This window comes from Capsicum annuum, chromosome 1 (genome assembly GCF_002878395.1).
Source record: "Capsicum annuum cultivar UCD-10X-F1 chromosome 1, UCD10Xv1.1, whole genome shotgun sequence".
Taxonomy (NCBI): Eukaryota; Viridiplantae; Streptophyta; class Magnoliopsida; order Solanales; family Solanaceae; genus Capsicum; species Capsicum annuum.
Window position 1 is genome coordinate 195,897,666 of NC_061111.1, and position 18,535 is coordinate 195,916,200.

At 35.9% G+C, this 18,535-nt stretch overlaps 1 protein-coding gene across 1 annotated transcript; it reads left to right on the forward strand.

The window, feature by feature from the left end:
- The first annotated feature begins 177 nt into the window (after window positions 1-177).
- On the forward strand, window positions 178-1,136 carry LOC107857154. The gene has a single exon (XM_016702098.2). The coding sequence runs from the start codon at window positions 408-410 to the stop codon at window positions 765-767; it is 360 nt and encodes a 119-aa protein (XP_016557584.1). The 5' UTR covers window positions 178-407; the 3' UTR covers window positions 768-1,136.
- The last annotated feature ends 17,399 nt before the right edge of the window (window positions 1,137-18,535 follow it).

Genomic DNA, 18,535 nt, shown 5'->3' on the forward strand with positions numbered 1-18,535 from the left:
CTATATAAATTATGTAAGTCTTAGAGGGTATTTAAATTAACTTATTTTTAAATGATTTTATCTTTTAAGCACTTCTTCAAAAATCTGGTTTGGACCGCTATCCAAACCATTTGCGTAGCTGTTTGAGTCAATTCTCTACTATCAACATTCATCGAGCTACAAACACGAGAGCTAAGAAAAGTAAAATATCATTACAGGACAAAAAGGTCCCATCAACTCATTAATTTTCTCTTTACCAAAAAAGAAGTGAAGGGTAACCAACTAAAAAAGCTCAAATAAACAAAAGCTAAAGATAGTAGGGTAAACACCACAACAAAGAACAAACCAAAAGCTCTAACATAACTCAAAGCAAAAAACAAAACACAGCTGACACTCACATTCTCTCATTCAAGAAGTAAATTAGCAGCATGATAGAAGAACAAAGGCGTGGACCCCCTCATGGCGTTCTCTTAGCAGTGGTGGTAGTAGCAGTCGTGTTAGTCCCAGCACTGCTTGGTGAAAATGGCGAAGCCATCACTGACTTCATCTCTGAGCTTCTTACCCCGGTGGGTCTTCTCCTACTTCCCATTATCCTCCTCCTCACTATCCAGTTTCTCTCCTCCGACACTGGCTCATTCATCAACACCATCTTCTCCACTGGTGAGCCTAACTCCATCCACCGTGTAAGTGGTTCCCCTGTTGGCGTTGCCCTTTTTCTTGCCCTAATATTGTTCCTTCTCTACAACCGCTTTTCCATCTTCGGTGGAGATGATGATTCCGGCGACTGAAAAGTGACGTTTGTTTGCTTAGATCTATATTATTCTGGTTGTCCTTTTTATTTTCTCTTTTCCTTTTAGTTTTATTTATTTGGAGTGTATATGTAAATAGTATAGTACTGTACGGACGACGTACAAAATATTGTCGACTAATGGTATGTTTGGAAAACTCCATGTGGATCTAGGTTTCCACAACTACTCTCGGCCAAAATCCGCTACATTTCCATTCTAAACAAGATGTGGATCTAGGTTTCCACAACTACTCTCGGCCAAAATCCGCTACATTTCCATTCTAAACAAGTTGTAGCAAGTTCTATGAGTTGTGATATTTAATTTATTAGCAGTACTTATTCTATTTTATTTAAAGACGTTTTATCCCAATATTTTTGTTTTATCATTTTATGTGACTGTCATTGCTTTAGTAGGGCCTAAAGGAATTATATATGTATATACTAATGCAATTTAATATTCATTAATGAGATAGATTTGCAATCAAAGAAAGGGCTGATCCAGGATGCCGGATTGGGTTTCCCAGGAACCAATAACTTTGGTGTAGAACTTTTATTTATACACAGAAATTTAGTAAATATATAAGAATTATAAATTGACACACTCATAAACAAAGTGTGTTGTTGGTCCAGTAAAGGTTTCATTGACCTCTTGGTTTGTGGATTTAAAATCCCCTAAGCTTCTACTCCCTCTGTCTCAAATTACTCGTTCCTAATTGAAATGACACATTGATTAGGAAAAATAATTAATAACATATCTAGTTTATCATTATATCCTATTAAATTATGTTTACATTTTAATTTAAAGAAAAAATAATTAATGCAAAGGGTAAATATGAAAAAAAAAATTTATTTTTTCTTGATTAATGAAAAAAGACAAGTAAAATGAGAAATGAAATTAAAAAATTTGAGACGGATAATTTGAGACGGAGAGAGTATTTATTTTTGTTAAGAACCTACAAACTTTAAATCCTGAATTCGATTTTAAATCAAAGACATGTATTTATTTCAGGAATTTAAGTTTTGTTCATTTTATATTATCAGTTAAATTTGATCTCTTATTTCACATTATATAATTTATTTTAACAAATTAATATAAAAAATTAAATAAATATTAAGTTTATCTAATAGTATAAAATATTTTGTAAACCAAGCACAAAACTTAATACTCGAATGAAATATTAAGTACATCCAAATGCGTTAAAGCTGGGTTTTCAAGAATAACACACATGTGTACTATATGATAGATCGTCATCATTACTATTTCGAAATTACTGACAAAGTCTTGAATAAAAGGTACATTGGATACTTTTGGGGGTGTAACTGTCATAAAAGACATTAGCAAATCAGAGTCATGAGGGTTTATTCATATTCATGAGAGTAGTTCCAGTATTTCATTTACTTGTTGCTCCTATTATTCTTTTATTATGGGTATTATGTATTCAGTGGTATGAGAATGTTATTGTAAATTTCCATCACAATCAAGGACTTAGAAAAATGGACTGGTGGTTGGTAGCCACCGGCTAGTCAAACCATCTCTGTCGGCCATGGCTGCATTGGAGGGGCCGTGTCATTTACTCTCTTAGTTTAAAAAAAAAAAAAGACTTTAAAACTTTTGTATAATATGGTTAAAATGAATCAGACACGACTTCAGTTTGTTATATTATTAATCAAATGAAAGTTACACAAATTTAGGCTGTGTTTGGTATATATTTTTCACGTTTGATTGATTCATATTTTTGAAAAATATACTTTTTAGAAACGTAAATTTTTTAAAAATAACATAGACGATTTCTTTTTTTCGAAAATAAGTTTCATTATTCCACATTGATTCTCTTTTCTAGTTTCACCTATCCAACTCCATGGCCCCGTCCCCAGCTCCCACACCCCTACCCAATCTCCAACTCAACGTGTTTGGCTAGATTATATTTCTCAGGTAAAATTTTTCTTATGAACAAAACATAAATTTTTAATAAAATATTCTCATTGTTCCGTTTCATATCAGAATTTGGCGAGGGAAAATAAATCAACTAATTGACTGTTATATAAAGTGATAATTTTGATTCGTTAAACAAACTTACTTACTAGCTAAGAAAAATATCAAAGCTCACGTTACTATTTAAGGTCGAATAGCTAGTGCAATTTAGAGTTTTGAAATGACCTGCGTAGAATAATATTAGCAGTAATCGAACATAGATGAATAATTACTTTACTTTATTTTATATATCTTAGTTTAATTGAATATAAAGCTTGATAATATAAAAAAGCAACTGATGTGATCTTACATACTAATGTATGTTAAAAATATTTTAGAATCTTATAATTCTAAATATGGTATAATGTTTTTATAAGTAGATTGTTAGCTTTTCATATAGACGTAATATGTTTTAATGATAGCAAATTAATGGTCGATAACATTCAGGATATACCAGAAGGATAATCAAGGGAAGAGAGATCATCATGGAGCTGTACTGGAAGAACATCCTGCGCAATCCCTGATTACAAGAAAGTCAAAGCTAGATTTGGAATGACATTAAGAGAAGATCTCATTAGATCCCATATTGCAGGGAAGATAATCAACAAATCGCGAAGCAGCATAGAAAGAAGATCACACCCTTTTCATGAACATATCTGATATAGACATGAATGGTTGTGAAGAAAGGCAAGTCGAGTCTTATGTACAGACGTATCTGATATGGATGTATTACCCTCAATCAAGGAATCAAATGAAATCCTTGATTGAGAAGAAATCCCTTGGATTTCCATTTGGAGCAAAGTGATACAATCAGATGAAGAATACAAAAGGGAAAGACGGAAGACCAAAGATGACACACAACTTCACAGGAAATTCTCAGTGTGTTTGAATTTTAGTTTCCAAAAAGCTTTGTGCCTTTAAGTTTGGTAATAATTACAAAAGAAAAATGTCGAGTGATAACGCCCAAGCTACACCTTTACTCTGAAGATTATGCGATCGTTGTCAAATAAAGTAACCTAATAAAGGTTGGGATCGAATCTCAAGGGAATACGTGGAATCGTGGCTCTCAGTTGTTGTAATCAACGAGCAAAACTGGAATAGTAAATGGGAGGATTTGAGTAGCAATATCGAATAAGTAGTTAAGTTCAACTTCGATTATAATCTGTTGTAGTTGAACACTAGGATTGTGTTCTCCCGGCTTCTCAACTCTGTAGGCTTATCGTGCTTTATTGAATCAATTAATACCTTGCATACAGAATCTGGTAGGTTATGTACCATCAACAGTTATTTGGATGAGGTGATGGATTTCACCCTTTATCTTTTTGAGTCTCAGGATGTCTCCTTACTAACCCTTATCTTGATCCCAATTAACTATTACTTTTTTAGTCTCTACTTATTAGATGACATCTAACCATCTTACTTAAATAATACCTAGTAGCATGGATCGACGGTTAAACTTCAAATTACCGTTGTAGTTATCTTTTCATAGTCACTACTCCTCTTTTGGAATAAGTAGCAATAATCTTGGTGGGATCCTAACATTTGCAACCTCTAAGATAGCTATTAAAGTGAAGATAATATAATGCATGCATGATATCGGTTCAGAACAACAATAGAACTTCCCCTACTTCGTCAATCTGCCAGGGTTTTCATAACCCTAGCTAAGGGTTTTTAGACGCTCATGCTTGTGAAGTAATCAACAACATTCATAATTGAAAGCATAAGATGAAATTACAATAATCACAAGTAAAATCCAAAACTTTAACTAAATTAGTCAACCAAAATCAATACAAGAGAATTCCAAGACCAAAATTGAATCTCAAAATCAAAATATATTTGTAAGTATCAAGAGTGCATAACTACTACTAAAAAGGACATATAGGGTATTTACAGTACATGAGGAAACCCTAAAATCAAAGCCTAGGATAAGAAGGACAAAAAAGGGTCGGTGGCCACTTATGTGTATCCACATGAGACCTGGCCTTGGGCGCATGTGCCACATGCGACCTGAGGTTGGGTGCATGTGGACACCTATATGTGCCAGAAAAAAAGTCCTGCAGCTTCTGCTCTCGGTATTTTGGACTTCTGGCACTTACCTTACCCATATGTGGTCCACATGTTGACATAAGTAAGTGCCGAAAGCTCATTTTCAGCTCTTTCACTCATTGAATCTTCAATTTCGGTACTTACCTTAGTCTTATACAGACATATGCTATATGTGGTCAACATGTAGACATAGATAAGTGCCAGTCCTTCTAATACTTGCAACCAAGCTTCAAATTTTCAATTTTCATCACATGCTTTGGTCACGTACATCCAGAAAGTGTCAAAGATACCTAAAATTGATCAATTAAGTAGCCAACAACTCTATTTTTCATCTTTTTCACGAACATAGCATTCAAAACCTTATTTCCTGTAAAACATACCCAAAACATATCATATCTAACAAAACAACCTAAGAAACTTGCATATTTTTCTCATTTTAAGCGTTAAAAGTGCTATATTTGTATAACACATCAACACCATCAACTTAGAAAGTTTGAACGTCCTCAGGCAACAAAGCAAAACAAAACAAAACAAGAAGCTTAATTAGGAGAATTTAAGTTATTCAAGGCAGTCAATCAACACGTTAAGCTCATATCACAATACCCTCTCATATCTCAATTTTTTAAAACCAACTGTGTACGAACATGAAGTATAACAATATGAGATGATGGGATCAAGGTATGGAATTACATTAGCAACAGACAACCATGCATATATAAATAATTTACACTACCCAAAACAAGCAAGCAACTAGTAATATGAATCATGTGTCCTCACAACAAGAAGTCTCACTCACTCATATGAAATAATGCATGTCAATGCAGGGACAGTTAAGAGACACTCATACCCAAAAGAGAAGTTTTAATCAATATGCATCAAATTCCATATGATTGCCCTTATTTTCTTCACCTTAGTTTTCAAATTGTCAAGCTAGGATCACTATAGGGCTTTTCTCGACCTGTAATGTAGACTTGGGGGGATAGTATGGTACATATGGACATATCAAGTGACTACGCCTCCTTGGCACTACACTAATCTTGGGGTCTCACTTATTAGCCAAATTTCTTTCTATTCCATCCCTGTTTCTCCCTTTTTATTTTTTATTGTACATTCAGGTTGTGTGTGGTCTTTTAATCTTTATTTTTACTTTTTCAAAAGATTTTCATTTTTTTTCTTTTGTTTTTTCAACCACACCCGGCCCTACTAATTTTTTCCTCTTATTTTACCCTCTACATACCCACTTTACATCACACACCCCTATGATAGCCACCCTCAACTTAGGCGATTTGCCAAAGTTGAGGTGCACAATGTCCAAGGAGGATTGAACCAAAATAGGTTATTGCTGCACTAATGGAAATATGAACTGTGAAACAACAAAAATAGGCTAGACGGCTTAAAACGGGGATCAAGGGATACTATTTCACATAGGGAAGTCATTTACTCTAAAAGTGGACTAAAATAAAAAATGGACTATGATCCTTTCTAACCAACTATCCTACAACCTAGGCAAGACTAACGGGGCAAGTTCTGAATTCAACACACAAATGGGACTTAGTAGCATCTCACACACATATGGCTCAGAGTCAATTTGCAAGCTACTACTTATCCAGTTCATGCAATTATTAGCTAACGATTATCATATCCCTAATCCTAATGTCATAACAAAATCTGCAATGTTCACACATATATACATTCACACAATTCTAAAATAAAATTTTAGAAGGGTATCATTTCTCAAAAATTAATCAAAAACATGACAACTGCCCTAAATACTTAAAAAATCTCCTAATTACACAAAAACACATCACAATATAAAACAAAACACAGTACAACACAAATTTTAACCTAGATATAAATCATACCGCGATTGATAAAAAAAGAAGCACGACAACAAAAACCCACGGCGACTATGGTATACCCCACCCCAACTAAAAACTAGGCATTGTCCCCAATGCGCTAAAATAATATAAAACAAAGGAAATGAGGACATACCTAAGGCGCGTTAAGTGTCCGTGTCATGAGCATCTCCAGATGGGGGCATATCAACTAGCAGAGGTAGCGGCGGCGGCGATGCACTACTAGAAGATGCACCTGCTGCTATCTTTGCATGCTTCTGCTCTCAACAACCGTAGAATCCATTGAATTGTGTTTGGCCTTTTAAAAGGCCTAATCATATGACATATTGGGATCCTGTAGGTCTCTCATGTGTCCTCTCTTGGGTTCAACTATCTGGACCTCTTCGTCATCCTCTGCGAAGAAATCAAAATATTTGGGTGTACGTGGAGGTGATATCTGGACCACAAAAGTATGACTGAAAGAGTGATTGTCATATGGATCTCTGTGAGAGAGCGCACCTCTGCTCGCAATCTATCCATATTCTCTATCATATGACCTAGATTTGGTATCTGTAACTCTAAATCTGACTTTAACACATTTCTCAAAAGTATTAAGACATACATGTAAATCAATACGTATCTCAAATATGGCATCTCTCTATGTAGCCTCCTATCTAGCCTCTGCCATCTTGAATCTTGTCCATTACCCTGATTGGATCTGCTCGTATAGAGTAGTCATCTCGATCTTAACAACCCATAATCGAGCATCAGTAACCCTTTAATTATCTAATAAGCTTTGCAAGAACTCTTGAGATATAGTAATTATACCTGTAGTAGGAGTTGTAGTGGATGGGAAAATTGGCTCTGAAGATATGCCAACCAGCTCTAAGGTCGAAGCCAGGGCTGATGAAGAAGTGGTTGGTGTCCCCTCTCTCTGAGTACTTAAATTTGGGGCTTCTCTCTACTCTCCTATCTCAAGATAAATATTAACTCCCACATTACCTCTGTGTACATCAGCAGGCTCTGTGGAAACTGATGGAACCTCAGTCTAGGCCCTAGGTACTATGACAGGCTCACTAGATCTCCTAGGAAGGACATACTCTTTGTCTATGCAGTGGCTATCACAAGTACTCTCTTATCTACTCCCGATATCTTAGGTACACCGACCTCATCACATAACCTCTGAATCAGGCAGGGGAATGGCTAATTCATCACCTCTTCAAAAGCTCTATTATGAATCTCATGCCAAAGGATGGCTGCAAATTTAATAGCATATCTGACCATCAAAACTAGCAATCAGGGTTGCTCAATCCCAAGTCAACATATATAACTGAAGTAGTAGGGAATAGTCGATATCAGATGAGCAACCACCAAAACTTGGTATCAAAATTCAGTGAACCTTTATTTATCACACCATGTCCCTCGATCCATGGGGTATCATCACCCAAAAGTGAAATATAGTCGGCTATCCACCAAGCCATCTCAACTCTCTTTGATCTATACTCAGCCTCCCGCATAATGTGTCTATCACGTGCGTCTCGCAATTTGTAGTCATACTCTATTATGGATGTGGGAGTGATATAGTCTGGACCAAAAATGACCCGATGGATAGTCTTTGTTAAAAGATCAACCCTGACCTCTCACAAGGGTTTGACCAAGATGTGGATGCTCCTCGTGTCTCATCAGGCCTAGAAATTTGCACATTAAAAGTACCATTGTGGCACGATATGGTGCATAAAACTCTTATACCATAGCTGGGTTATAACCCTAGTAGTCTAGTCATCCACTCTAACTGATAACGATCAAACAAAGCCCACAACTGTGACACTCTACTCAGCCCATATAAACCAATCCTATGCTTTTAAAAATAAGTGTTTTTGGCCTGTCGATCTCCAAAATGCGACTGTCTATATCATATATCATTTGCATTGCCACCACAGACCACTACGAATTTTCCTCCCCAAGAGGTGCCTCTGAGGTATGTGTGGGTGTGGGACTTTTTCCCTGCTGTACTGGTGTGCCCTTATCTGGAACGAGCATCTCATGGAAATTCTACTTTATACCTTTCTTGGAATGGGGTACATCTGACTATTGTACATGAATTGTGGTACCCTCCTCAGACTGGGGTACCACTGATGACTCCTTCTACTCTCTATTGTCGGATGAATCATAGGACCCCTCCTTCGACTAGGGGTCCTGAGATACACCCTGTGGAATTAGCTCTAAATGTTACTCATCCTCGCCATTATCATTATTTAGTGAAGGAGAATATGGAGGTGATCTCCGTACTCACTTTATTCTTTGTCGGGCTACACGTGCCTGTGCAGTTTGGACAATCTGAACAACCTCAGTTTGAGACATAGGTTGAGTAAAGGCTGGTTGTCTAACCCACTGTGACTACTCAGGTAGTGGTTGCTACCTGGTGCATCTATTCTCTAGTAAATCTATGTATCACCCTCTTTGCAGCTTTACTAAGTTGTACAATTGGGTACTCCTCCATCACACCACTAGGCTCAGAGGGCTTATCCTGTCTCCTCGATGTATCAATCTTCTTTTTCTTAGCAGTTTTTGGTGCCATGTCCACCTGAAAAACTAGTCGTTACTTTCCAACAAAAATGAGGGGTTGCAAAAGTTGAAGAAAAACTCAAAATTCTAAAAGTTTAAATTTTTCCTCAATTTTAAAACCCCTATAACTTATTTGAAGTCCTAAAAAGTCCAATGTGTGCACATATATCAAGAATCATGATTTTCAATACAAATTAACATGCCTAACCTTTGGTATTACTCTACTTGTTCAAGTTCAACTGCTCTTTAGGGCCTAACCTTAAAATTTAATTTAAAGCAAAGCCCTACATCAAGGTAGGCAACTTTAAGGCTCCTACATACAAGCATGATAGATTCTATATATTTTGCATAAAAATACACATATCAACTTGTTTATCCAATAATTAAATCAATATATAACCATTAGAAGCTGAGAAAGTTACCTATTTTAAGATAATTCAGAAGTGAGCAATGAAGAAATTGAGCAAAATCGAAGGTTGAACTTGTTTTTAGTATGTTAGGACAAGTTGGTCTCGCAAATAAATTTCAATTTAGCATTTATGTAAGTGTGGGATTAGTTTATGATTTGAGAGAAAAGTTTGGATTTAAACAGAAAAGTGAGATTTTGTGGATTTGAATGTGGCAAAAAAGTATTTAAATGTTTTTTTTGGGCGGGGGTGGTAGGGGGGGAAGAAGGGGAAGATTTAGGTTTTAAATATGCATTGGTATGATTGAAATTTTAATTAAAATTTGGGCCCACAAGTTAGGTACTTACGACATCCACATGTGCAGCTTGGTGTGGGGAGCATGTGCCATATGCGGTCCGCATGTGCAGGGCGCATGTAGGCCTAAATTTTTGGCCCGATTTCCTGCATTTTGTACTTGGTATTTTGATGTTTTCCCAGCTACTCTTGGTCCCATAACTTGACTTTATGGTTCCAAAAGTTCTATTATGTTCCAAAGTCCACAACTTTCTACTCCCGTCCTAAAAAAATTTTGTCTTTTCAATTATTGCTTACTTTACCTGGCCTATATAGGACTCGTGACCCTGATGGGTTGGTCACACAATCCCCTTATCTAGAAATTTATGCATGTACCAATCTTGCCATATACCGGGCAAGTCCATAAGCTATAAACCTACAAAAGAAAAACAAACAAAAAGTGAACATTAAAATAGTGGGTTGCCTCCCATCCAACGCTTGATTTAACGTCACGAAACGACATGGCTGTGTTGGTTACTCAAACTACACCACTATTCCCATAGGTTGCCTCTCATGCAACGGTTGATTTAATTTGAGTACATAATAAGGAACATCTGCATCTTCAAAACCTGGACGTTGCTTGATATAGACTTCTTTCTTCAGGTTTACATTTAGAAAAACACTTTTGATATCCATTTGAAAGTGTTTGAACCCTATATAGACAACAAAAGCAATAAGAATCCTTATAGCCTCCATCCTTGCTACAGGGGAAAATGTCTCATCATAATAAATTCCTTTCTCCTTTCTATAGCCTTGAACAACCAACCTTGCTTTATTTCTGTTAATAGTTCATTGTTCCTCCATCTTGTTTCTGTACACCCACTTAGTCCCAATAATTGTTTTATTAATAGGTCTAGGTACCAGGTGCCAGACTTTACTTCTTTCAAATTGTTGAAGCTCCTCCTACATTGCATTAATTCAATCAACATCTTTTAGAGCTTCTTTCACATTTTTAGGCTTAATTTGGGACAAGAATGCTGAGAATGCCATAGAATATATGACTTGAGCTCTTGTTTGGACTCCAGATTCAAAAGGTGTAGTCAGATTCTCAAGTGGATAAGAAGATTTGTGCCTCCAGCGTGACCTTTGGATATTAGTTCCACTGGGACTAGGTCCTTGAGGAGTTTGACGGGATCCTTCTTGTTGTTCTTCAACTAGATCTGGGTTCTATAACTGAGATCCTGGATTACCATCACTCTCATCATTCTCATCTGCATCATTTACCTCTTGACCATTATCTTCAACAATATTATCTCTTTGAACAGGAATGAGTTTTTTAATTTCCGATTCGTCAGTATCACCTGGATTCATTAGCTATCCTGACTCATCAATGACCATATGCGTACTTTCTTCAATGCATAGAGTTCTTTTGTTGAAAACTCTATATGGTTTGCTTGTTGATGAATATCCCACAAATACTACTTCATCACTTTTGGAGTTAAACTTTCCTAGATCATTCTTCCCATTGTTTAGAACAAAGCATTTGCACCCAAAAGGTCTGAAGTAGTCAACCCAAGGCTTTTTATTAAACATAAGCTCATATGGGGTCTTGTTTAGAAGTGATCTAATCAAGCACCTATTTGTCATATAACAAGCAGTGTTTACAGCTTCAGCCCAAAAGTTCTTTAGAAGTCCACTATTAATCAACATAGTCTTAGTAATCTCTTTGAGGGTTCTGTTTTTTCTTTCAACTACTCCATTTTGTTGAAAAATCCTTAGAGAAAAGAAGTTATGTCTGGTTCAATTTTTAGCATAGAATCCTGCAACTTAAAAGTTCTCAAATTCAGTCTATGATCAGATCTGAATTGAGTAATCTTATAATTTAGCTTCATTTGAATTTTCTTGGTAAAGGTAACCAGAACCTCATCGGTTTCATCCTTTGTTCTTAAGAACACTATTTAGGTGAACCTTGAGTAGTCATCCTAAATCACAAACACATACTTCTTTCCTTCTCTACTTTGGACTTTAATAGGTCCACATAGATCTATATGCAACATATCTAGGGATTTAGAAGAACTTACCTGCTTCTTTAGATTAATGAAAGACCTGGTTTATCTACCCTTAACACAGGCATTACAAACCTTGTAGTTTGGAAATTTCAGATTTGGCAAGCCATGGACCAGGTCCTTTGAAATAAACTTGTTTATCAAGGAGGAACTTACATGTCCCAACCTTCTGTGCCATAAATCAGCATCTTTACTTTGAACACTTAAGCAAGTTAATTCCCCATCAGCCAAAGACTCCAAATCAACCACATGCATATTTTTTATTCTCTTGGCTTTAAGAATAACTTTCCCAGATTTGAAGTTAACACAGTACATCAATCAGCTAAAAATTTAACCTTAATGCCTTTGACACAGATTTGAGAAACACTTAGAAGATTGTACTTGAGGCCATTCATGTAGTACACATCTTTTGTTGCTTAATTAGATGATTTTCCAATCTTTCCCACACATGAATATAACCCTTTTTACCATTTCCAAAAGAGACAACTCCACCTTGAAGTGTCTTGAGAGAAAGAAAACAATCAATCCTCCCTGTCATATGCTTTGAACATCCACTATCCATGAACCAGTTTTGACTTTATTCCCTCTCCTACCTGTAAACATAGTCATTTGTTGTATTTGGTAACCCACTTGAGTTTGAGTTCCCGATTGGATGACAATGGTGTGACCAAATCTTTCTTGGCCCAACTAGATAGATAATTCTTCTTTACATTTTTCAAGGACATGAAACCCTTAGGATAATAATTCTCCTGCTAGATATAATTAGCACTGCTTATTTTAGCTCCAAGACAATACAGATAGTTTTTCTTCAAGTGTCCATCTCTTTCATAATGAGTACAAAGAGGTTTGTGGACCTTATTTCTAATACCATGAAAATCTTTCCCATGAGACCCAAGTGATTAGGTCTTGTAATGATATCGAAGCCCTATAACATTATTGACACTTTGACTAGTTAGATTAGAAAGGATTTGTAAGGATGTAGTCCATTTTAGTAATTTGTTAAGTTCTTCCTTTAGACAGACCAGGTCCCTTTCTAACTCTTCATTCTTATGGAGGGCAGTCATAAGGTGCTTTGGAGAATTCCATAATTTATCTTCAATCTTAATTTGAAGCTTTTTTCTTCTCTTTATCATCAGAATTATTTACTTTCTCCAGTTGACTCAATAAACTCAGATTTTCAGATTTCAACTTATCAAACTGTTATTTTGTTTCGAATATCTAGAGAGTTAAAGAAATTAATTAAAGCTCCTGATTCTCTACTTTATCTTCTAGAGTATTTTTCTCAGTAGTCAACTTACACACAGAATCAATCAATACCTTTGCTAGCTTCTTTATCTTTCTAGCAGAGTGGTTATCTAAATTTTCCTTAATGTTAGAGAGTTATCTTATTTTCTTCTTCATCTTTAGTATTTACCATGAGATAAAAAAAGTAATCATAGGTAACTTCACACTCCTCCATAGCCAATATGGATACATCTTCGACCTTCTCGGCTTCATTAGATTTACTGGAGGAATCTCCTCACACCGCTAGGGCCTACCTCGCTTCATAATCAGCTGTAGACTTTCTTCTTGATTTTATAGGGACTTGGTCCCTATTCTATAATTTGTCACCTCTAGTCTTGAGACATTCCTGATAATCCATTTGGTGCATTGTATAGTCCTTAATAAAATACTCAAGACTTCCACATTTGTGACAAACTTCAACATTGCTACCCTTTTTGCTGTTACTTCCCCTTCTTTGAAACTGACCACTTTTCATCATAGATCTAACACTTCTTTTTTCCAGATAGCCAACATCAGTGTCTTTTTCACTTGAATCAGATTTTTAAGCCTTCAGTGCCAGATATTTTCCCCCTTTTTGTTCCTTATTGTCTTGTCCCTGCTTCTCTAGAGCTCATAAGTCTTTAGATTACCTACGAGTTCATCCATAGTGAGAGTCTTCAGGTATTTTGCCTTAGTAATAGTATCCACTTTGCTTTCGCAAGACTTAGGAAGAACACCTAGAATTTTTCTCACTTGCTTGTACAAAGGAATCATTCTCCTAAGCAGTGTAACTCATTTGTGATAGAAGTGAATCTTATATGTATTTCTTGAATTATCTCTCCTTATTTTATAGTAAAGGTTTCATACTAAGTAGTTAGCATGTCAACTTTAGAATCCTTCACAAAAGTTGTTCCCTCATGAGTTGTGTTTAGGAAATCCCAGATTTCTTTGGCATTTTAACGAGTAGAAATCTTGTTATACTCATCCGGTCCTATGCCACAGACAAGCAATTTCTTTGCCCTATAATTCTTCTCAACTTTCTTTCGATCTTTATCATCAAACTCTTTTCTATTTTTGACAACCATACTTGTTTTGTCTCATTCTTTAACCTCTCTAATTGGAACATAAAGAACATCAAGTATTATATCCACCAGCTCATAGTTCTCAGCCATAATAAATTCAAATATCCTAGTTTTCCACCACCCATATCGGGTGGTCTAGTGGTAGATTGCCCTTCTTCTAGAATAGGTAGACTAGCCATGATCAATAAATCACTCTAGGTATGAACCTTTTAGAGTGTACTCACTTTGATATACACCTTTTAGAGTGTACTCGCTTTGATACCAATTATTGAAACATGGGGGGTTGCACCACACTATGAGGGACCATGTCCTTTAGAGTTAGACACATGCAATCAAATAGTAAAGCAGTAAACAAACAAAACTTTACAGGAAATTAAAAAAAATAAATATTTGACGTGGAAACCTCCTTGATCAAGGGAGTAAAAAACATGGCTTTCCCTCAAAAGCACTCAACAATTCACTATAATCAACCTCTTGATTATATACTTAATCGGAACTTAACTTAACCTCCACCAGTTTGCAATAACTCTATTACAAACCTACCTTAACAACTCTGTTGAGAACTTACCTCAACATTGATTAACTTTAACCAATATCAAACTCAGGAAATTCTACCTAAGCACTCTTGAGAACACAAGAAAAGATCATTACTCTTTAACATGAGTAATTCAATTATAGATGCAAACATGACTCAAGAATACTCACTATTTCAGCACACACAAAAACTACAAACTTGAGCAATGTTGTAGGGTTGAGTTTTTGCCGATTTTTCACTTAAACAATCTGATTGCAAGAACTCACCAATTGAAAAGAATTCTTTTATTTTTATAGTGAAATAATGATTAGGGTAGAAATCTGATTGGGCTAAGTGTCCTGATTGGTACATATCTCACTTGTGCAGCTTGTTACACTAAACGACAAAACTATGCAGGCCATGTGACATCTGTATATTTCTATGAAGACCCAGGGACCTTGTCCCTAATTGGTAGCTGATCATCATCAAAATAAGATATAGAAAACTATTACCTTTTTAACTGACCAACATGTGTCTCATCAATATCAACTTTATTATGCCTTGGTGCTTCTACAACAGGTAATGGGGGTTCCATAGTAGTCATACTACTCCTTGTGGTAATGGCAAGAACATGACCATTATTTTTCAAATTTTCAACAGTGTAGCTTAAAAGGGTACCTGGTTGTAACTGGTTTAATGTTGTTGATATCTGCCTAAATTGTTGTTCCAACTGCTTGATAGTAGTGACATGAGATTTAACTTTCTGAGTCAACCCTAAAATGTTAGCCTTAATCTCCTTAAGGTTGATATTATTTTCTTGACCCTTTACTAACTTAGTCAACATCTTTTCCATTCTTTATTCTGCATTTCTTCTTCTAGGTAGAATGTACCGATCTCTCTTCTCTTTGTAGTCATCCTTCTTCCTTCAGTCACCATCTCTCTCCCTACTACGATCTTTATATCTGTCATAATAGTTTTGACCTTGGTTCCCTTTATATTGGGCACAAAAACCTGCCAATTGATGATCCAGATAGTTTTCTCCCTCTTCTAATTCTAACTCATAAGCTTTGAAAGCTGAACCCTATTCTTATACTGTATTTACTTTCTCGGACCTTGTTGCTGTAAACTGCTTTACAGTAACCTAAGATCATTTTTTAGTAGTGCAATATATTACTCTACTAAATCATCAGCTATTTTCTGATTGCAGAAGGCACTAATAGCATATATGCTAGATCCCCTCTCAGCCTCTTGATTTTGCCATCCTTAGTTAATGAGCGAGATTTGATCTAGCATCTTAGAAACTGCCTCGTAGCATAATCTCATAAAAGCTCCTCCAGTGATGTTTTATACCATGGCTCTGGAATTTATGGTTAGGGCTCTATAAAGTATCTCTAATAGGATTGTACCTAGCATCCGATAGTTGGGAACTATACTTAACTTCTTCTTGAACCTGAACGATGTGTCATACTTAGATTTTGACTGTAGCTGCCTAAAATTATAGATCTCATTCTTAAGCTACAACATCTTGGAAGGAGGGAAGAAATAGTTCAAGAATTACTTGCACAACTTATTCTATGTAGTGATAGATCCTTTTGGCAGTTCCCCTAGCCTTAAAAATATATCTTCTGTAAGTAAGAAGGGGAACAACATTAGTATAAGCACTTCCTGATTCACCCTTGGATTTGTATGAACTGTAGATTCCTATGAAATTTTCATGGTGCATATTTGCATTATCTATAGGTAGACCCATAAATACATCTTTCAGATTTAAGAGCTGGATTATTGCGCTTGTTATGTTAAACTTAATGCTTTGGGGTAATGGCTCCACTCTATGCCAACTTAGTGTACCCTAGGTCTTATTCATCATTCATGTATGGTTTCACATACTGATATGTTGTGATCACTTGAGGACAGGTTTCTCTAACTCTATTCTAATTTCCACCAAGTGTTGTTCGATGGTTTGCTTTTTGTCTCTGCTAAGCTAGCTCGGCCTCCATAGCTATTCGTTGAGCTTCTTTTGTTTCCCTCCTCTCATTAGTATCTTGTGCTAAAATCACCCTTATATACTGATCAATAATGTCCTAAACTCCTTCGAGAGGAGAGAGAGGCACATCATCCCGAACCCCTTCTGGAATATCATCTCTTTTTGGTTTAATCATCCTTCTAGGTGTTTGTAGGATCCTTGATGTTCCAGCTTTTGATGGAATACTTTAGGCCTCTTTGAAAGGATAATTATGTGTTTTCAAGTAACTATTTTTTCAATTAACAGTGTACTTTAGTATTTTCAGGATACGAACTGAGTGTGAAGGATTATTTGGATAAGCTGGACAAAATAAAGGAAAAATGAACATCGATAGCTTAGGAGATAGACCATCGACCTGGTGATAGACTGTCGGCCTGAACTATCACCCAAAAATAGAAGATAGTGATACTAGACAGTCTACAATGGTCCAGGTGATGGACCGTCGACTCTACGATGAACCATCGATCCAAACCGTAGCTAAGAAATAGAATATAGAAAAACTAGATGTCATGCGATGGTCCAGGAAAAGGACCATTGATCCCGCGATGAATCATCGGCCTAAACCATCGACCAAAAATAGAACATAAACTTACTGGAGCCCAGTGACGGTACGACTGACCATCGGCCCTGGATGAACCGTCATTTGACCCGTCGACCATAAAGCGGAAAATCCAAGTTTGAATTTTAAAACCCCAGTTCTGGAATCATATAAATATCAAGTATTAGGATTTATCCCGGATCTTTTTTCATTAGTTTCATACTTTCTCCTCTATTAAGAGTTGTATAACACTTTTCATTGAGATTTGAATCTAGAGATTGAGATCTTATTATTAGTCTTTATATTTTCCTTTGAATTTTGAGAAGAACAATATTGTGACTTTTGTAAGTACTCTCTGGAAGATATTTATGAACATCAATATATCTTTGATTTCTTATATGGAGATGATTAGCTAAACTCCCATAACTAGGGTTATGGGAGCCTTGATCTAGAGAACTATTTTGGGGTTGTGAATCATTTAGACTTCTAATATCTATCGAAATTGCATGAATCTTTCTTCATTATAATGACATCTCTTGGTTGCAAACTTGAGAAGTGAGAACACTACTTGTCTGAAAAAAAAGTGGATATTTGGAAAAGAAGTGATTCACATAAACTCCATAGGTCTACTTTTTGGGTTAAGGGTTGATGTCTTAACAGGATCAACCCTCATGAGAGTGTTATTGAATAATGCATGAATATTTTAAGTTTGAGAGAAGTAAAGGGTGAAACACTCATTAGTTTGAGAAACACGTAGATAATTCTTATAATTCAATAATTCTTGCAATTGAATACATAAGTTAGAATTCGAGCACAAACTCACAACCCTAACTGTTTGTACATCTTGGTAAGCATAACTCTAGTTAATTCATTCTCATTGAAATTATATCTACATTAACTCTTAGTAGCTGGACCTTGTGTGCTACAAATACGAAAGAATATTATTAACACATCCAAACCCCCTTTTTCTCAGGAACCTTAGATCAACAGTCTAATAACAGTCACAATACTTAGTGAACACAATATTTAACAACGACCGCTTACTCTCTCATAAGAGAGGTATAATTTCAGATTATTAAATTTTGGCACCATTGCCGGGGAATACAGTTGTCAATTAAGTTCATGCTTGTTAATTGACCTTTGGTCAAGTTTCCTAAATTTTACTTTTGTTTGTTGTTTTTGTTA

Coding starts and splice junctions, on each gene's coding strand:
- LOC107857154 (XM_016702098.2), top strand. CDS start 408: ATGATAGAAGAACAAAGGCGTGGACCCCCTCATGGCGTTCTCTTAGCA.